Consider the following 21,005-nt stretch of genomic DNA (forward strand, 5'->3'; position numbering starts at 1 on the left):
TTTTCCTTGATCATAGGTTAAAGTGCTAGTTACGCTACCGGTTGGATAGATCTGAAGGTCAAAGTTCATCACAACATGTTAGCCCCCATCACGATAAAGTGGAGGTTCCATCAAGGGGACCTTCCATATACTTGTGATTAGAGGTCTGCACGAGCCTACATTTTTTATTTTTACCCGACCTGAACCCGAAGTCTAGGCGGCCCGAATTTATTTTTCAAATCCCCCCCCAAACTGATTTATTTTCTACCCCAATTGAAACTTTTTATATAAATAAATCGCTAGCATTACTTTGCAGTTTCATAATAAAAAATAAAGTTTCAGATTCAATATTGATAATTATATAATGAAATAATGCAATTTCAGTTAACTTGTGCATTAATTAAATAACAATAATAATTATCCAAAATAATTATCAATATTAATTATATAAAAAATAAAATATAATTAATTTTCAATTTACAATATTTAATATAATTCCAAAATGAATATCGATATCCACCTCTACTTAATTTAAAAAATTAGAACTGAATGTCACTTCTGTCACTGGCAATTCTCACTGTATGAATGATGTGTAAGCATTCCCTTTACCTTATTTCTATATTATTGGTTCAGTATTGGATAAAGCAAAGAAGCGGTTAGAAAGTGTTATAAGTGAATGTTTTTAGAATATAAAGTAGGTCAACCCAAAATCTTGGATATAATAGAACTAGGGATTAACGAAATCACGCTTTTAATAAATACTGTATATCGTACACATACAACTAAAAAGGAACCCATTTGCCAGCAGACATAATGATTCATATAGTCTTGATGAAATGTAAATTGCAACTTAATGCCTACTTAAGGGTAAAAGCTATTTTACTGAACAAAAATACAGACTTGGTCATTTCCATGAAAGATTACAAAATTTGGTGAATTTTGGAGATGTTGGTGAAGTGCACCTTATTAAAGGTGTGAACAGACAACTAATACGCTACCGACCTTGCTAGCCAGTTGGGTAAAGTGCCTGCCTGGCAACCCAAAGGTTGCGGGTTCGAATCCCGCTTCGGGCTTGGATCAGAATAAAATGCAAAAACTTTGGGAGGTGCATTATGGCCACAGAAGCCGATGCACCAACAACTAACAGGAAAAAAAAAAAAAAAAAAAAAAAAAACCAACTAATACACATTTTTCTAACAAACCTTTTAGAATGTAAATACATAAAAAAATATTTAAAAACATATTTATGTTGGAAATAGCCTGAAAAAGTCAGAAACGTTTGGAAATACAAATTCATTGCGTTGTATATCCCAGGTAGAGGTGTGGCCAGTGCAGACCTCTACCTGGGATATACAATGTAATTCTGTGGCACTATTCTTCTTGGGATAGCTTTGTGTGCATGCCAGAGTCTGTACAACAATTGGAACTGTAATTTGCTAGATAATCACTTGGATGAAATCGCCAGTCATCCTATCCTTAGTCATAATATTCTCATCATAATTAAATATAAATTTCTAGCTTAAAAAATATAAGAAATTAGAATATACTTCAATATAAAATACCACATTGTGATGGATATGCATAATAAATCACTCTTTATAATAAGATGAATCAAGTTATCCTCTCTGAGTTTTATATTTAAGTTATACTGATTGGAAGGTATTTGTTATATCTCCAGCATAAAAGTAACGTTGTGTACATACAGTTTTACGATGTTTATTTTTTTAATACTCGGTGCTATCTAAATCATTTCAGAAATTTCAGTCATATGACATTTAAGTGAGCCATGCTGAGAGAACTGGATCTCTAAGTCAAAGCTTCTCAGCTGTATTAATTATTTATCCATCAGTGTCATTTTGATACTGAATATGTTAGCACAGTAACATTAGTGAGATACTAGAGTTATGCCTCAGCCTTTTTGGTTTGTCAGTTCTTGAGACCTACCTGCCATGTCACACATTGATTTGATTGTGCAAAATGGCAGATCATTTTCACAGTGGATTGTATTCTACGAATTCTTCAAGTACATGACCTGGGGAACCTAAATATGCTTTTATTTTAGAATTACAAAGAACTGTCTGAAAGATGGGCAGCTTTATTAAAAACATCCTTTGTTATGTGCTGGAGATTTCAAGGATTGCTGGGAGTCCTAGTGGTACAAGTAAATACATGGGCTGTGTTAGGGTAACTAAGAGTAGAAACAGGTGCATGTATACTTGCATGTACACCAATGCTACGAGTATAGTTAATAAATTTGATGAGTTTGAAGTGCTGGTCAAGTCATCAAAGGCGGATATTGTTGGGATATCAGAGACGTGGTGTCACTGATAACAATTAAAACACATTCACGCCACTACATTAAAAACCAAGTTTTACAACACATGTATGACAGAAAAGTATCCCAAATTAAGATTTTTTGCACAAAAAATTGAGCACCTTTGGATCCATATGTTTGTGAATCTTTCTTTTCAAATGAAATTTATTAAAAGTAAATCTCAAGCTTCAATAACAGATGAAAATCTGGAAAATCAATTAAGATGTGCCAACTACCAATATTGAAGTTGATTTAAAAAACTGAGTGATCGTAAAGAAAAGTAAATATCTCATTGATGTAGATATATAATAAAATGAATGTATAAAATAAATTTTTATGGCATTTGATTTTTTTTTTTTTGATTGTTTCATCTTATGTGCGGTCCGAGGAAAATTGTAGTTTGTCAGGGTGGCCCACAGAATGATTTGGATTGGCCAGGCCTGATCTAGAACCTGAGGTGGATAACCTCAGTTTGAAAGCTCCACCCTAATTTTGGAACTCTCCAATTGCCTATCACCAATAGAACTAGAGTGCTCCAAGCACAGGAGAATAAAGTGTGAGTAGTGCTGTACAAATGACCAGTTGTGTGCGCAGACCCATAATTGATAAATTGGCATGCACACATTGGCTCCCTAAAAATGGAAGTCACAAAACGCGAACCCACGCATTGGACCAAAAGGGTGCCTCCGTAGCCAGGTGGGAAGGAGCAGCAGTGCTTAGCACACGCTTCTTGATTAGACCAGGGTTTGAGCCAGTCACCACCAAATACGGAGGATGTGGAAAGGTCAGGGAATGACCACCGCATATTCCCGGATCAATATGGCCTTAGTTGCTAATGCTCCTAAAAAACACCCAAATAACAACATTGGGCCAAAACATCCAAAAAAAAGGAAGAGTATTATCGACCTCCAGTTCAATCTTAAACTGAATGAAAGGCAACAGGGAATTGAGATATTGCAGCAGTTGAGTTACTGATCCCCGAGGGACAATGGTGAAGATATCATCCACATAATGACACCAGCGGATGATAGGAACAAGTAAGTTCAAGAAAATCTGTCAAGTTCTTCCATGGTGATATTGGCCACGATAGAACTAACAGGGGCACCCATAGCTCTGCCCTATATTTTGCGAAACCGAGTCATTGAATATGATCATGCCCCCCTGTTAAAACACAGATTGAGATCGGTACAAATTTCATCTGTAGAGAGCGAGGTTCTGTCTCCCATGTTCAATTACTCTGTTTTGCCAAACACGGGGCACAGGTATGGGTGCCCCTGTTAGTCCAATCGTGGCCATGAAAAACCATGAGAGTCAGATTTTCACATAGTAACCTCTTAATGCAGTTACTATGTGCTCATGGATTTTATGTTGAAAATGTGGTATTAGGAAGAGTTATTTGATTTTCTTAGTGATCACCTTTTAGCGAAGTTGCATTGTAGTAGAGTTTTCACGATATCAGGTACTATTTAACTACTTGTGTTTATTTTGACAGTTGAAACATTCTTAGTTCTTTTTTTTTTTTTTTTTTTGTAGTTGTTGGCGCATCGGCTTCTGTGGCCATAATGCACCTCCCAAGGTTTTTGCAGTACTTTGATCCAAGCCCAAGGCAGGATTCGAACCCGTGACCTTTTGGGTTGCTAGGCAGGCACTTTACCCACCTGGCTAGCCCGGTCGGCGTTCTTAGTTCTAACGGTCAGCTAACTGTTTGTCTATGCTATAGCATAATGTAAATACTTAGCATTTTATTTGGCTATAATTTAAACTTTATTCATTGGGGCTTAGCCTGTATGAACCGACATGAAAATATATTTAAGAAAATTCTAAAATCATTAATATATTGGACATTGAGAGAGGAAGAGGATAATAGTGCTACCTCACTGAAGATAAAAAAAAAAATTAAATAGTGCAAAACTAATTGACTAATGCATATGTATATATATTCCATTTATATATATATATATATATAAACTGGAAAGTTGCTGGAGAGGCCTTCATCCTGCAGTGGATTGAAACTGGTTGATGATGATATATATAAAAATGGGACAGGAAAGCAATGGGAAACTACCCTGTAAACAAAGCATATCCCAAGTAATCCTGTGATGAGTGAGCTAGAGATGTCTGAAAGATCTGCAGCTACGAAATCATTGTAGCACAACAGAATACAGATGGTGATGTCGGGCCCAGCAGGGGAAGCGTCGGGGCTTCCCAGGTGATCATCTTGCAAAATCCCTGTTGTGGAATTGGGACATGGAACTTACGAACAATGTGGAAAGCTGGAGAGTGTCAAAAAAGAAATGCACAGGAATAGTATTGATGTGCTTGGAGTGGCGGAGAGAAGATGGAGTGAAGTAGCCGAATTTGTAAGTGGTCTATAAAGTTGCGCATTCTGGAAGTAGTGGTGGTCAGGGGTGTGTGGCAATAATTATGACAAGAAGATTCACGAGAGCACTAGTAGATGTGGAATCGTTGGGACATAGACTTATCATGGTTAGATTTGCACAAATCCAGTCGTCATGATAATTATACAAGTTTATATGCCAACCTCATAGTGTTGACAAAGTAGTTGAGACATATGAATGACTCATTACCAAATTGATTACATTTTAGTTAAACAGAGATACCATAACTAAGTGAAGAAAGCTATGTCCTATCCGGGATCGGATGGAGATTCATACCACTCACTTGTGAAGATGAGTGTAGAACTAAAATTGAAGTGCCTGAATAAAAGGAAATCATTCATGAGATGGAACATTGAGAAATTTAGACAGGAGAGTGCAAAACATGTGTTTCATGATCTGATCAATGTTATCGTTGCTGAGGAGACTACAAAAGATTTAGAGCAAAATTGGTCTTTAATCAAGGAGATGACTTGAAAAGCTGCTCTAAACCAAAAGCAAGCTGACCAAACATCTTAACACACCACACTGGTCACCATTTACCTCTTTACATGGCATCCTTCATCTTAGGTTTGACTCTAAAAATTTTAATTGAAGGATGACAGGGTGTTTGACTAGATTTCTTGATTTTTTGGGATTGTCCCAAATTTGATTGTAATGTCACGATTTTCCTATAAAACTATTTGTCTGAACTAAATATACATTGTTAAAATCATAATAATACAGTATATGATTTTGTTAATTTAGCATGGGTTAATATTATCATAAATATTTAATGAAATGTTAGTTAAATATTATTTAAATAGTTTCATAAACAGTTAACAAGTGATTCTCATGATGAACACATTTTACACCTGACATTAGCATTAGGAGAGGCATATGATGCACGAAAGCAGGCTTATACAGCATCAGCCACAAAAAAAAACCCTTCCCATTTCACCCATCCATTCACTGCAAATGTTTGTTTAGTTCTGCTTTAAATTTATTTAAGCTAGCAGTTTTTCCTTAATGCCATACTGCCCCAATTCATATAGTAGTCTTTCATGTGCAATAGTATCAAAAGCTTCCCTAAAATCCAAGCACATGATATCAAAATTATATTTTTGCATACAGTTCCTTTGTAACCACATCATAGTATCCAATCAAATTGGTCAGACAAGACTTCCCCCAAAAGCATGCTGTGTCTGAACTATAACTGCAGTCTTGTCTAGATGATCTTGCTGTGCTTCTTTAACTAGTGACTCCATTATTTTCCCCTGAATAGAAGTTAAACTAACATGTCTGTAATTGCCTTTGATCCCTCTTTGTGAATTGGGGATACATTTGCACATCTGCAGTCCATGGGGTTTCAAGATGCTCTCGTAATCACAGCTGATGACTTGCTTACTTCCTTTGTTACCTCTTTTAATATAACTGGATAGATGCTATCCACTCCCAAGTGCCTTTCTTATGTTTAGCTTCAACAATTTTCTCCACTTTGCTCTCAGTTATTACAAAATCATGTTGCACCCTGTTAGAGTTTGATAAGCTTCTGGCCTTATTGGCTAGAAGCTTATTCTGGCATTGGAATTCTTATTCTGGTTTTGCGAATGTAGATGCAATGTAGAAGCTTATTCTTATATGAATATAGAGGCAAAATACACATTCAGCTTGTCAGCTACCCGAGCGTTTTACTCGGGTAGCTGACAAGCTGAATTGTTGATGCTTATCAACAATTGTTCAACATCAACATCAATTGTTTAAGCATCAACAGTTGAACAATTGTTTAAGCATCAACAGTTGAACAATTGTTTAAGCATCAACAGTTGAACAATTGTTTAAGCATCAACAGTTGAACAATTGTTGATAAGCATCAACAGTTGAACCATTGTTGATAAGCATCAACAATCGAACAATTGATATCAACTAGACCAATCTGATTCATCCTCTTCTTCTAGAGTTTACATAAGTAAAGAAGTCTTTGCTATTTTTCTTTGCACCTTTTACCAAAGATTTCTTGTAATCTGCTTTTGTCTGCTTAACCTCCTTTGTGACTTGATTGCAGACAACTTATATCTACCATAGGCTTCTGTTTCTCCTGATAATTTATATGCATCCCATGCATTTTTCTTCTCTGCCAGGAGTCTCATAGTTCATCTGACATTCATTTAGGCCTAAACCTTGAACAGTATTTCTTAGTTGGAACAAAAAGCCTAGTAGCTTCCAAGATTATTTTGTTAATTTTTCCCATTTAAAATTTGCTAATTGGGAAGAATTAAGGATGGATGAAGCAGTACTTCAAAATTTTGAGGAACTAAAACAAACAGCACAGGACAGACAATAATATCGACAGCTCATCAGAGGAACTGACCAGACACAAGATGATGCTGGTGTTGCTTTTGTTAACATCATCAGTTAGTCCTCCTGTATAGAATTTTAAAATACTCTGAGACCACTGTAGTCACCTCTACGAAAGCAAAAAAATCTTCCATTTATTTCTGATGGTAGTTTCATCTTTGAGTAAATCCCACATCAGTTTACTGTGATCACTGCAACCTAGTGGTTCTTTTATCTGCAGATTCATTAATGTATGAATAGTCACCGCTGATCATCATCAGATCAAGAGTATTACTCCCTCTGGTTGCCTCTCGAATGTACTGCTGTAGAAAACAGTCATCCAATAAATCCATAAGTCTTGCTAGTGTGCATTGAATCCATAAAGGTCTTGCTAGTGAACATTGCACTGTCCACCCATGGCAACTGGATGCACTTCCTTCAATTTTAGGTTTCTTAACTAACAACATATCCTTTCTGTAGACATTGTACTCCCCAAATTCCAATTCTGCATTCCTTATATCTGTGTGACACCATGTCTTTGATTTCCCAACAATATCTGCCTTTGATGTCTTGACCAGTAACTCAAATTGATCAAATTTATTTACTGTATTCCTAGCATTAGTGTACATGCAAGTATGCATGCACCTGTTTTTACTCTTAGTACTCTAACACAGCCCGTGTATTTACTTGTTCCATGATGACTCCCAGCAGTTCTTGAAAATCCCAACAACTTGCTTTACAGGCTGCTGCTCATTCCAATAGAAGCAGTGCAAGAATCACTTTTACCTCTGCCTGCAGCTACTGTTAATCTATTAGTCTGTGAATCCCCCTCAAGCTAGCAGTTTTCCAACTCACTTAACACTGCCTTGATAGCTTCAGCAAATATTCTTGCATCCTTTCTATTTAAGTGTATTCCATCCCTTTAGAAACAGTCTCTCCTGCTAACAAGCACAGACCATGCTGAGAAAAATTCTACCCCATGAGCCTTGCATAATTTCTGCAGTTCCGAATTGATTGACAAGGCTCTTGTCCTATACTCTCCATCGTGTCTGGGCAGAATTGCAGCCCCTTTCAAATTCAACCTTAACTCACAACTTTTTTTTTTTTTCAACATTGACTTGTACTTGTTAAGTAAGTCCACAGATCTACTCTTAATGTCATTAGTGCCAACATATAAAACAATATCACCCTTTGTGCTCTTAAAAGATATCTGCTCTGAAGCATCATCAACTTATGCTCTGGGAGACATCCTGGTCATATTCCACCTATCTTTTTTGCACAACATGTTTCCTGTCTCCCTGACAATTGAGTCACTGACAATAACTAGCTCCTGTGGGACGAGGTGAGAAAGCTGAGTTGGTGCCTAATTTCTTCACGCTCTCTGCGCCTAACACACACGTAAAGACATTCTGCTTGGCTAGATCTTATCCTGTTCCAGAAATGTCCACATACATTTCACAAATTGCACATTTATTTAGACTGTGATGCAGTGGAGACTCGTCCCCCTTTGGTTCCCTCCTAGCCACACCACTCCCACTACTTTGTGCCAGTGCTTTGCTGCTGTAGTCTGGTGGATGATTTCCGTTTAAATACAAGTTAATTAATTAACAATGAAAATTAATAAGGTTAATAAATTTAATTGACAATATTACACTAAGCTAATTCGCTATTTACAGGCAGTTCTTGCTTTACGAGTTCCTGGGTTTAAGAGGTTTTTTCCCCTCCAAGTATCAACAAAATCGAAAATATGAACATTAATTGCAAAAATTGAATGTTAAACATTCATAAATACTGCATTCCAAACCATGTGCATAGCTATACAATACAGTGTACCCCACTTTACAATATTAATCAGTTCCAGAGACACCATCGTATCATTAAAATATCGTAATGAGAACCCAATAACACATTGTTTTTGGTAATTTGTTTCAAGATCTCGGAAGTTGAAATTTTCGCTGTATAACTAGGCTATTTATCTCTCTAAAATGTCATTTTTAAGGTCACGAGCGTGACCATAAGGTTATATAAAAGGTCATGAGCATGGTTTTTAAATTGTATTAGTTACCAATTCAAATCATAAAAATGCACTACACTTTCATCGTTATCATATGTTCCGTTATAAGAATCAGTTTTAAATGCCTTCATGATATTTTTCTAAATCACATTTCTGGAGGTCACAACCATAAAACAATAAAAACAATTTGCACTTTCTGGTTTATTGGGCTTTTCTGTTATTGCAAGCAGTTATAAATGGGTAGTAAACTCTATCTTCTTCCATTTGCGAAAATACCGATAGCTGGAATTGTGTGGCTTTTTACGTTATTATGGGGAAATGTGTTTCTCCTTTACTAGAATCTTCAATTGTATAAAAAACATAAATTTGTAAAATAATAAGAGAAGTTTATAGAAGTTTAGAAGTTTAGAGAAGTTTGTAGAACACTTCTCAATAAGAGTTTAAAAAATGAAATAAAAAATGAATTGAAGTGTTCTACGTACTCTTTTGAGGTAACCTCTATTGGATCAATGATCAAGATCGTTGGTTCAATAGATATAAATGTTAAACCATTCATATATAGTTGACCAATGTGATTTACTCCCTTCCTTCTAGTGTTTACGTAAGTGAAGAAGTCTTTTTCTTCACTGCCACAAGTTTCATCTGACATCCATTTAGGTATGAAGCCTTGAATATTATCTGCTAGTTGCTATAAAAAGCCCAGTAGCTTCTACAATTGCATCCCTGAATGCTTCCCATTTAGAATTTACTGCTGATAACTTCAGTTAGTTACACTGCATAAAATTTAAAAACTGTCTGATTCCATTGCAGTCACCTTTACAACCACAAAAAGTTCTTTCATTTGCCATTGAGAATAGTTACATGTTTAAGTAAATCCCACATCAGTACAGGCGCCTCCGTAGCCAGGTGGGAAGGAGCAGCAGTGCGGAGCACACGCTTCTTGATTAGACCGGAGTTCGAGCCCGTCACCACCAAATACGGAGGATGCGGAAAGGTCAGGGAATGACCACCGCATATCCTGGAGCAATATGGCCTTAGCTGCTAATGCTCCTAAAAACCAAATAACAAACAAACAAACAAACATCAGTACACTGTGATTGCCTGCCATCTAGCAGTATCTTTTAACTGCAGATTCTGAATTCATGTTGGGTTGTAGCTGATAATCAGATCAAGAGTATCAGTCATCCAATAAATTCACAATCTTGCTACTGTGTGCTACTGAGTGACCAACCCATGGGGTCTACTGAATATCTGGAAAGTTAAAGCCTCCATTATAAGATATCTTATTTACTGCCCCATTATATATGTCTGTGCAGTTGTTTGTTATGTTTATCACATTCATTTGGCCTATAACACTTCTACTTTCATTTCTGATTTCCAAGTGCTTATATCTTACCAAACTGACTCAACATATCCCCCCCCTCCTTTCCTCTGTATACATTGCATAAAATACTCCATATTCAAATTTTCAATCTCTTATACCTAAGTGACACCATGTGTCTGATAAACCCCACAGTGTATGCTTGCATTGATGACTTGATCAGTATTTCTCTTGCTGATCAGTATCTCATCAGCATACATAAAAACAGTTACATGTATACATCAGTATACATGTAACTGTTTTTATTCTTAGTACAGCCCGTGTATTTGCTTGTTTCATGAGGCTCCTTGCAGATCTTTAAATCTCTGACACCTTGCTTTCCAAGCTGCTGCATGCTCCAATAGAAGCAGTGCAAGATTGTTAATCGGTTAGTTTGTGTATTTCCTTGCACCCCATTAATTTAAGTATACCCCATCCCTGTAGAAACAGTCTCCTGTTAACGAGCACAGATCACGCTGAGAAAAATTCTATCCCATCAGCCTTGCTTAGTCTCTTTAGAGCCAACTTCATTGACAAGGCTGTCATTTTGTATTCTCTCCTAATGTGTCTGAGCAGAATTGGGTTGTGTTAGGGTAGCTAAGAAGAGCAGAATTCTATCCCATGGTGTAAACACATGGGTTGTGTTAGAGTAGCTAAGAAGAGCAGAATTGCAGACACTTTCAATTTCAGTCCTAACTCGACTTTTTTTCAACTTATTAATAAGTTGTACCCTGCTTCTATTAGAATGAGCAGAAGCCTGAAAAACAAGATGCATGATATTTCAGAGACTGCTGGGAGCCATTGCGGTACAAGTAAACACATGGATTGTGTTAGGGAAGCTAAGAATAGAAACAGGTGCAGGTATACTTGCGTGTACACCAATGCTAGAAGTTTAGTAAATAAATTTGATGAATTTGAGGTATTGCTCAACATCAAAGGCAGATATTGTTGGGATATCAGAGACGTGGTGTCACACAGATATAAGGGATGCAGAACTGGAATTTGGGAAGTACAACGTCTACAGAAAGGATAGACAGGATAGGAAGGGAGGAGGGGTTATGCTATTAGTTAAGAAACACATAAAAACCAAGGAAGTGAAGCCAGTCAACATCACTGGACAGTGCAGTGTTGAGTCAGTTTGGTGTGACATAAGCATTGGGAGATCAAAATTGAGAGTAGGAGTGTGCTATAGGCCTAATGACTCTGATGAGTATAATAAGAAACTGTACAGGGAAATAGAGTGGGCCAGTAAATCAGAGAGTCTTGTAATGGGAGATTTTAATTTCCCAGATATTGACTGGAATTTGGTGGCTGGTCACTCACACACTAGCAGGGCTTTTGTGGATTTACTGGATGATTGTTTTCTACATCAGCATGTTCGGGAGGCAACTAGAGGGAGTAATACTCTTGATTTGATTATCAGCAGTGATTCTTCATGCATTAAGAATCTGCAGATAAATGAACCACTAGGTGGCAGTGATCACAGTGTGCTGAAGTGGGATTTACTCAAAGAGGTAACTACCATTAGGGGTAAAGGGAAGGGTTATTGCTTCCGTAAAGGCGACTACAATGGACTGAGACAGTATTTAAATTCTATACAGTGGGACCAACTGATGATGTTACTAACAGCAGATGCAAAATGGGAAGCATTCAAAGAACTTATCTTGGAAGCTACTAGGCTTTACATACCAACTAAGAAATATTGTTCAAGGTTTAGGCCAAAATGGATGTCAGATGAACTAACGAGGCATATGGCAGAGAAGAAAAATGCATGGGATAGTTGCAAATTAACACATGACACAGAAGCCTATGATAGATACAAGTTGATATGCAACCAAGTTACAAAGGAGGTTAGGCAGGCGAAGGCAGATTACGAGAAATCCTTGGCAAGGGATGCAAAGAAAAACAGCAAAGAGTTATGTAAACTCTAGAAGGAAGGGGATGAATCAGATTGGTCCACTTGATATTGATGGGTCAACTGTTGATGATCCTGCTCAGGTAGCTAACAAACTAAATGAATATTTTGCATCGACATTTACACATGAGGAGTTATTCAGTGAGGGGAATACCAGAGGTGTATTCAACTCTAGCAGTAAGCTACAGAACCTTGAAATAACTGGGAGTAAAGTGGAGGAGAAATTGTTGAAGATAAACACAAGAAAGGCACCCGGGGTGGATGGGATCTATCCAGTTATATTAAAGGAGGCTGCAAAGGAAATAAGCAAACCCTTAGCCATAATTATGAGAGCTTCCTTGGACTCAGGGGAGGTACCCATAGACTGGAAATGTGCAAATGTGACCCCAATTCACAAAGGAGGATCAAAGGCTGACACAAGTAATTATAGACCTGTGAGCTTAACTTCTGTTCCAGGAAAATTAATGGAGGCACTGGTTAAAGAAGCACTGCAGGATCATTTAGACAAGACTTCAGTTATAGCTCGGACACAGCATGGTTTTGTTAAGGGGGAAGTCTTGCCTGACCAATTTGATTGGATACTATGATGCAGTCACAAACGAACTGGATGCAGGGAATTGCTTTGATATTATATACTTGGATCTTAGAAAGGCTTTTGATACTGTTGCACATGGAAGACTGCTACACAAATTGGAGCAGTGTGACATTGGAGGCAAATTGCTGCTATGGATAAAGGGGTGGTTGAGGGGGAGAAGACAGAGAGTGGTAATCAATGGACACTGCTCATCGTGGACTAATGTTATTAGTGGAGTCCCTCAGGGCTAAGTGTTGGGTCCATTATTGTTTTCTGTATTTATAAATGATATTGATGATGGTATATCAAGCTTAATGTCCAAGTTTGCAGACGATACAAAGGTTGGCAGGGTTGTCAAGGACACTACTGACACTATGCTGCTGCAACAGGATCTGGAAAGGTTGAGTAGATGGGCTGAGAGGTGGCAAATGAAGTTTAACATTGACAAATGTAAAGTACTACACATGGGAAACAGCAACCCCAGAGCAATGTATCAACTCTGTGGTACTATACTGACAGTGGTAGAGAATGAAAGGGACTTGGGGGTGGTTGTGCAGGCAGATATGAAGTTCTCTTAGCCATGCAGACGGGCTGCAAGAGTAGCTCATGGAGTATTGTCAATGATATACAGGAATTTTTCCAGCAGGGATAAGGAGGTGATTATTCCCTTGTATAAGGCAATGGTCAGGCCACACCTAGAGTACTGTATACAGGTCTGGAGGCCTCATTTCAAGAAGGATGTAGAGCTGCTGGAACGAGTACAGAGAAGGGCAACAAGATTAGTGAATGGAACAAAGGGGTGCTCTTACGAAGAAAGGCTTAAGTTTTGCAAATTACAGTGTCTGGAGACTAGGCACCAGCGAGGTGATCTGATAGAGGTGTATAAAGCCTTGAATGGTTTGAGCATGCTCAATGCTGATGGGATTCTTCCTCTAGCTCAGAATAATCACCTGAGAGGGCATAAATTCAAATTGAGGAAAGACAGATGTAGGATAGACGTGCGGAAATTTGCCTTTAGCCAGCGGGTGGTTGGTTGGTGGAACAGACTTCCATCCCTTGTCGTGGAGGTTGATAGCCTAAATAAGTTTAAGGCTCAGCTGGACAGGTATTTTGAACGAACAGAGGGGTGAAGTGGAAGTGGGTTTTTTTTTTTTTTTTTTTGGCTGATGCTGCATAAGCTTGCTTTCTTGCATCAAATGCCTCTGCTAATGCTAATGCTATTTCTATTCTAGCTGTTCTTTATGCACAATGTATTACCTGTTTCCCTGTCAATCTACACTAACTAAAGCTGCTTCCTCTTCTGTTAATGAGCACAGATTCTTGGTCTTGTTAACAGGACCAAGAACCTTGGCTGTGGAGGATGTCATTATTTTGTTTGCTACTGGAGCATGTTTTTTCTTTTGTTTGTTATTTGGTTTTTAGGAGCATTAGCAACTAAGGCCATATTGCTCCGGGATATGCGGTGGTCATTCCCTGAATGACCTTTCTGCATCCTCCGTATTTGGTGGTGACTGGCTCGAACCTCGGTCTAATCAAGAAGCGTGTGCTACGCACTGCTGCTCCTTCCCACCTGTCTACAGAGGCGCCTACTGGAGCATGGGCTTGAACATTGGACTGAGCAGCTGAGTGCTTGATGGGACCCCCTGTTTTATTACTTTAAGGGCATGAATCTTATTCTTCAAGCACATCAAAATGTTAATTTCCTTGTGCTCTTTCTAATGAAATTGCACAAAGGGATCCTCTGTGGTGTATCATATCCTGCTAGAAGGTAGCTTTGCAAAGAGGGTACAAGTAGCACACATAACATAATCTTTATTTGTGGCAGAATTGCCCCCAGAAATTTTCCTTTTGAACCAAAGCATTCTTGCTACTTTGAGCCCTTTAGACTTTAATCTAAATTTAATTTAAAAACAACTCATTAAAGTTAGAGGTAGAAAGGAATAACTCTACACTATTATCACTTATTTGATGGTTTTACAAACAAAGCTATTTTAGATTGTTACATACTATGTAATAAAAGTATGTTTCAGATCACATTTGTATTGCTATAAATTTATAGGCCTAACAAAACCACTTCTTATGCTCATTACATAGCCAAAAAACTATATTAAAACCCCCAAGTAGCATCAATATCAATACAATGATGGCAGATTTAATTTTGGTTTTTTAAGCAGCTTTAAAGGCCAAGTGACAGAATTCACCAGCTTAATCAGAAAGACACAAATAATAACACGTGACTAAATTTAAATAAAAAATACAAAAAATAACCTTTAAGCAAGAGAGAGAGAGAGAGAGTTACAGTTAGTGGCTCCCAAAATTGTTGTCATAAGGCATGGATATTTTAAGCAATACTATGGTGGTGCTCCTAATATGTATATATGCATGTTTAATAATTTGATATTATCAAAACAGCATCCATTCCTTTACTGATTAAGGCTGCATTCATGGCTGTGAATTTTATTATGTGAAAAGTATTACAACAGGGGGTGTTGATTTCACTGACCACATACAACCCATTCCTTCACATTCTGTGTCCCATTGCCAATAAGGCAGCCTTAAATATCCACCAAGTTTTAAAACTAATGTATAACAAATTATAGTTTCACATTGACTTTTGAAAATATCCAGTTTTGGTAATACCGTATCCTATTCTTATGTATTGCTTTCTTATGATGGTTTATGAATCTTTCTCAATATTTAGCAATATAAATATAACAAGAATTAATGTCATGTAAGAATTGAATTTTAATATTTAAATATTAAGTGCAAAAAAAAAATTTAACTTTAGTGATATTTTGAAAACACGCATAATTAATGGTATGGAACTGGTCTTGCAGCCTGTGACCTTCACATTTTAACTCTTACTTTATAATACAAGAGCTTTTTTCTCCCCCTCATAGCCAAAAAAAAAAAAATAGTTGTATGCACTTTTATTATAAAGAAGCTGAACTCCAGCACAATGGCACTACTTAATTGGTGACATTTCTTGGTTCCTTCTTGAATCCAGTTGCCATGCCTAATCAAAAATGATTTGTAGCCGTTCAAAAATTAAGTTAGGAACGGTCTAACTTTGTTGTTCAGTTAATTTATTATGAATTAATTGAACACATTACTCCCATTACAGTAATTGTTATTATTTGAATTATTAAATTCAAGAGAATATTATGCTGTTTTTGGTAGCGAAAGATCAATTATTTTTATTTCTTCTTTTTCTACAGGGTGTTCTGGAAGTATCATATTGCAGTAGACCTTTAAGTCTGGAAGAAGCTTATTCTATACTTGTGAATAGTACATCTTTAGAGAAATTTAACGTGTTTTCTCATCTTTCTAGACTTGGTTATATTGTTATTCGACATCAAGAAAGGTATATTTTTAATATTTTAAAATGATTTAGAATTTATTATAAAACATGCTCTATAAACCTAAATAGCCTAATTTTTGCATCTGACAACTAGGAAGTCATATTTAGAATGGATGAAATAAAACTTGCATCCTTCCTCCTTTATTTTTACATCTAAATAACCAGTTTTCTAATGATTCTGTATTTCAAAAGCACCCAGTCAGTTTTATTATTTAGTTTGTTTGAGTGCATTGAGGTGGCAGACGGCATCAACTTCTGCTAGTGATAAATGGGAAGCATTGTATATATTTTACATAATCTTGTGTTGCAGGAGTTTGAGGCCTGTTTTCATATCTCAAACTGTAATCCCCATGTTTTTTATTTGCATTTCCCTCAGAGGGAAATTTGAAGAAAACATTGCTTGCTTTGCCACCTTGCAACATTTTATATTCTTTTCAATAGGGATTAACATTTAGAAAGTGTAGTCTTTCACAAGAACTCACTGTATGAGTACTCTGAATACTCCCTGGTTGTGTCATTGGTGTCTCCTCTTAAACAAGTCAAGACATTTGCTGTTATCAGTGTAAAATTTTTACTCTTTTGAATTCCTCTGAGATATGCTATATGGGGTATATAAATTCCATCGTTATGCATGTGTTCTTATTAATAAATGCTTATTTATTAATATTAAAAATAGTTATAAAGTTCTTGTCCCTGATAAATGCTTAGGAGATTATTAGTTGTTTTATTTATGACAGGAGATAATTAGAAGATTGAATGTCACATTTTAAGCCATATAAAATATCTTCTAATTCACCTTTGAATCATCTTCATTGTCCTCAAATACTACCAAAGAAATAATTTTGAAATGTGTTACTACATATCAACGATAGCTGGTTATTCAGTTTTGTTCAAAAATGAAACAGTTTTTAAATTATATTCATTCCAGGGCATTGATTTAGTTATGTGTTGTTCTTAATTATTCTTTTGAAGTTTTCCTTTATATTATCAGAATCAGATTTTTGGAGTCTGTCCAAAGAAATTCAAGATAAATTGAAATTTAGTGAAGTGTAATTTATAGATAAATTTTATCATTACTTTTAACTCAACTTTTCTTTCATTGCTTTATTATTTTATTACAAGCACTGTATCTAAAAATAGTTAAACTTTGTGATTCTGGAAATATATCTAACTGAGCATGCATTGCCAAAAATAAATGTCAAAATTTGAGCAGAAGTAAGTGAATTTCTGCTCAAATTAGTGAGGAGTAATTTATAGATAATTTTTTATCATTACTTTTAAGTGAACTTTCTAACCGAGAGAATATTTAAGTGAATACATCTAACCGAGCATGAATTGCCAAAAATAAATGTTGAAATTTGAGCAGAAGTAAGTGAACTTGTTGGGCAGCTCAGTCTTCTACTTTTTTTTTTTTTTCTTTTGCATTTTCTCTGTATAATTAACTTACTCTAAATGTATAATAAACTGTATTAGTTTATTCTTTCTGTGCCTTACTGTCATCATTATCATCATCAGCCATTTTCAGTCTACTACAGGATGAAGACCTCTCCACCAACTTTCTAGTTCTTCTGTTTTGTGCAATGGCCATCCATTTACTACCCACAAACTCATGAATTTCATCTGTCCATCTCCACCGTTGTCTTCCAGGTTTTCTTCTAGTTCCTCTTGGGTACCATTCTGTTATTTTCTTAGTCCATCTGTCATCATGTCTTCGACCTATGTATCTTGCCCAAGACCATTTTATTTCTTTAGATTTGATCAGAATGTCCTTTACTTGAGTTTGCTACCTAATCCATGTGTTTCTCTTCTTATCTAGCAGTCTGATTCCCAATATAATTTGTTTCATTCTTCGTTGTGTAGTTCTCAGCTTCTCTTCCATTCTTTTGGTCAGAGCCCAAGTTTAATTTCCATAAGTCATTGTGGGGAGTATACATTGGTTCATTATTTTACGTTTCAGACAGGCACCTCCGTAGCCAGGTGGGAAGGAGCAAAAGTGCTTAGCACACTCTTCTTGATTAGACCGGGGTTCGAGCCCGTCACCACCAAATACGGAGGATGCGGAAAGATCAGGGAATGACCACCACATATCCCAGAGCAATATGGCCTTAGTTGCTAATGCTCCTAAAAACCAAACAACAAACGTTTCAGACAAACTGGGATATTGCGCCTCAGTATGTGACTATATTTCCTGAATGCTATCCATCCAAAATTTATTCTTCTCTTGACTTCCAGCCATTTATCATTCTTACATTAATGACTTGGCCCAGATAAATATATGACTCCACCATTTCAATTACTGCTCCTTCAATCATTATATCCATTTCTGTGGCATACTTGTTCATCATTACTTTTGTTTTAGCCATATTCATCTTTAGTCCAAAATCCTTACCAACTGTGCATAAATACCACCACTTTGCTTATTGGAGGCTTGAAGTGGTGAAACCCATGTTTAGTCTCTAGAGCAAAGTTTCCGGCATCCCCCTTCCTCCATACTTCTCCTTCAACCCATGCACGGTACTAAGTACTATAGGTTTTGATACCTTTCGTGTTTGGGGTTTTCATAAAAAAATAAAAATAAAAAAAAATAAATAAAATAACAGATTAAGATTTTCCTCTAATTCTTTGGGATCGCGGCTTATGACCACAATGTCATCTGCAACTCGTAAATGGTTTAGGTACTCTCCATTCACATTGACTCCTTTCTGCGACCAGTCTAATCTTCTGAAAGCTTTCTCAAGGGCAGCAGTAAACAACTTCAGAGATATTGTGTCTCTTTGTCGAACTCCTTTCTCAATTTTGAATTTGCTACTGTCTTTGTCTAGTCCAGCATTTTCCAAATATTTTTAGTCATGGAACACTTTTCATCCCACTAAATATTAATGGAATACTTCATCTCACATATTCCATTAACACTTTTCATCTCACAACATATTTCTTTAACACTTTTCATCTCACAGCATATTCACGGAACACTTACAAAACACAAGTTTAATGGGAGCCAAAGAACTGTTTGCTAATATTTTATTACATACAATGCACTGTCCATCAGGACCATCTTTATTTCCAACACTGTAAAGCTGAAATTCAAATAACTGTCATTATACTTTCATTTTGGTTTAGCTGGCTGCTGTTTTTTCACTTCACATTTTTGGGGCACAAAAAGCTGCGATTTTTCATTCTCACTTTGAAGTGTGACAATATTGTGTTCATTTTCATCGACCATGGTTGAAATACTACAAGTACTTGCTTCTCGTTTTAAAGCTCCTTTTTTCAACCACAAATCCATGGTCACATATTTTAATAATAATATTTCGAAAGACTAATAATTATCAAAAAAAAAAATTTATACAAGAAAGTTAGCTTAGTTATGATGTCGGTTTGCTTCCTCCTCTCCTTCAGCCCATGTACTCCATGCTAAATCGCATACGAATGGCATATTAGATCACCACATTGCTACTTTTTTGTAGGTGTCATTACCTCTATGTATACCTCTCTGTGCAAAGCCTGACAAAATGAAGTGTTGTGTGGTCTATTTGATTATTAGTCTCTCAGTATATTCATAACTGAAAAAAAATTATGTTAAATATTATAATGATATAAAAGTTGTGTACACTACAAATATGCAAAATTTATTTATTTTATTATTATTTTTTTAATTATTAATTATGATTTTTCGCGGAACACTGGTATTGCGCAAAACACAATTTGAGAAATGCTGGTCTCTTCTAATAAAGGAGGTAGCTTTCTCATATATTTTCTTCAAAATCATAATATATGGGATATCTGTGTTTAGTCTTTCCTTATTTCTTTACATTTCCTTGTGCTGTATGGAGTCAAATGCCTTTTCATAATCCACAAATGCCTTCATTTGCTTTCTCCATTAGCTGTGATATTATGTGAAGGTGATCCATAGTTGAGAATCCTGTCCTAAGTAAAGCTAACTTGCTCTTTTGGTTGATTCTCATCAAGTATTCTTTCTAATCTGTTAGTAATGACTCTTGTGAAAAAACTTGTACATGTGGGATAACAAGCTAATTGGTCTATAATTTCCAATTTCAGAATTTTCTCCTTATGTAGCAAAACTATGATTGCATTATTCCACTCCTTAGGCATCACTCCTTTTCTAATGCATTTTGTGAAGAGTCTTGCCAGTTTGTGTCATGTCTCTTCCTCTCAATTTTAACAACTCTATAGTAATTTCATCTTCCCCCTGGGCTTTTTAATTCATCATTTTCTTCAACGCATGTTCTATCTCATTAGGAAGGATATCAGGTATGTCGTATGTGTTGCTAGTTTGCGATCCATCTTCCTCACTGCTGGCATTATTCTCTCAGTCCTTGCATAATTTTCTATAGTAGTCTTCTGCTATTTGGATTATGCCTTCTCTGCTATTTATTATTATTATTATTATTATTATTAGCTGTATGGTGCAAGGAAGCCTGTGACTTATGCTGCACCAGCCAAAAAAAAAAAAAAAAAAAAATCTGAATTACCCCGAGAGAGAGAGAGAGAGAGAGAGAGAGAGAGAAGGGAATCATCACCAAGAAAGAAAAGAGTGATGATATCCAGCTCAGAACCCTAGGTGTGCCAAGTCCATACCAGATGTGAGCCCCTGGGGTTAAATTTATGCCCTCTCAGGCAAGGCAATTATTCTGAGCAAGAGGAAGAATCACATCAGCACCGAGCACGCTCAAACCATTCAAGGCTTTATACACCTCAATCAAATCACCTCACAGGTGCCCAGTTTCCAGACACTGTAATTTGCTTAACTTAAGC

The 21,005-nt window shown here is 36.4% G+C and overlaps 1 protein-coding gene across 1 annotated transcript in view; it reads left to right on the top strand.

Annotated features, from left to right (window-relative positions):
- The window catches only part of Tsen54 (tRNA splicing endonuclease subunit 54), a 209,463-nt gene that overhangs the window by 164,860 nt on the left and 23,598 nt on the right, over positions 1 to 21,005 (top strand). The window contains exon 5 of the mRNA XM_090377050.1: positions 16,087 to 16,232. Within this exon, the coding sequence (XP_090233176.1) occupies positions 16,087 to 16,232 (146 nt within the window). The remainder of the gene's footprint in view (positions 1 to 16,086; positions 16,233 to 21,005) is intronic.

Source organism: Mastigoproctus giganteus, chromosome 7 (assembly GCF_048544385.1).
Source record: "Mastigoproctus giganteus isolate SK-2022 chromosome 7, ASM4854438v1, whole genome shotgun sequence".
Classification (NCBI taxonomy): domain Eukaryota; kingdom Metazoa; phylum Arthropoda; class Arachnida; order Uropygi; family Thelyphonidae; genus Mastigoproctus; species Mastigoproctus giganteus.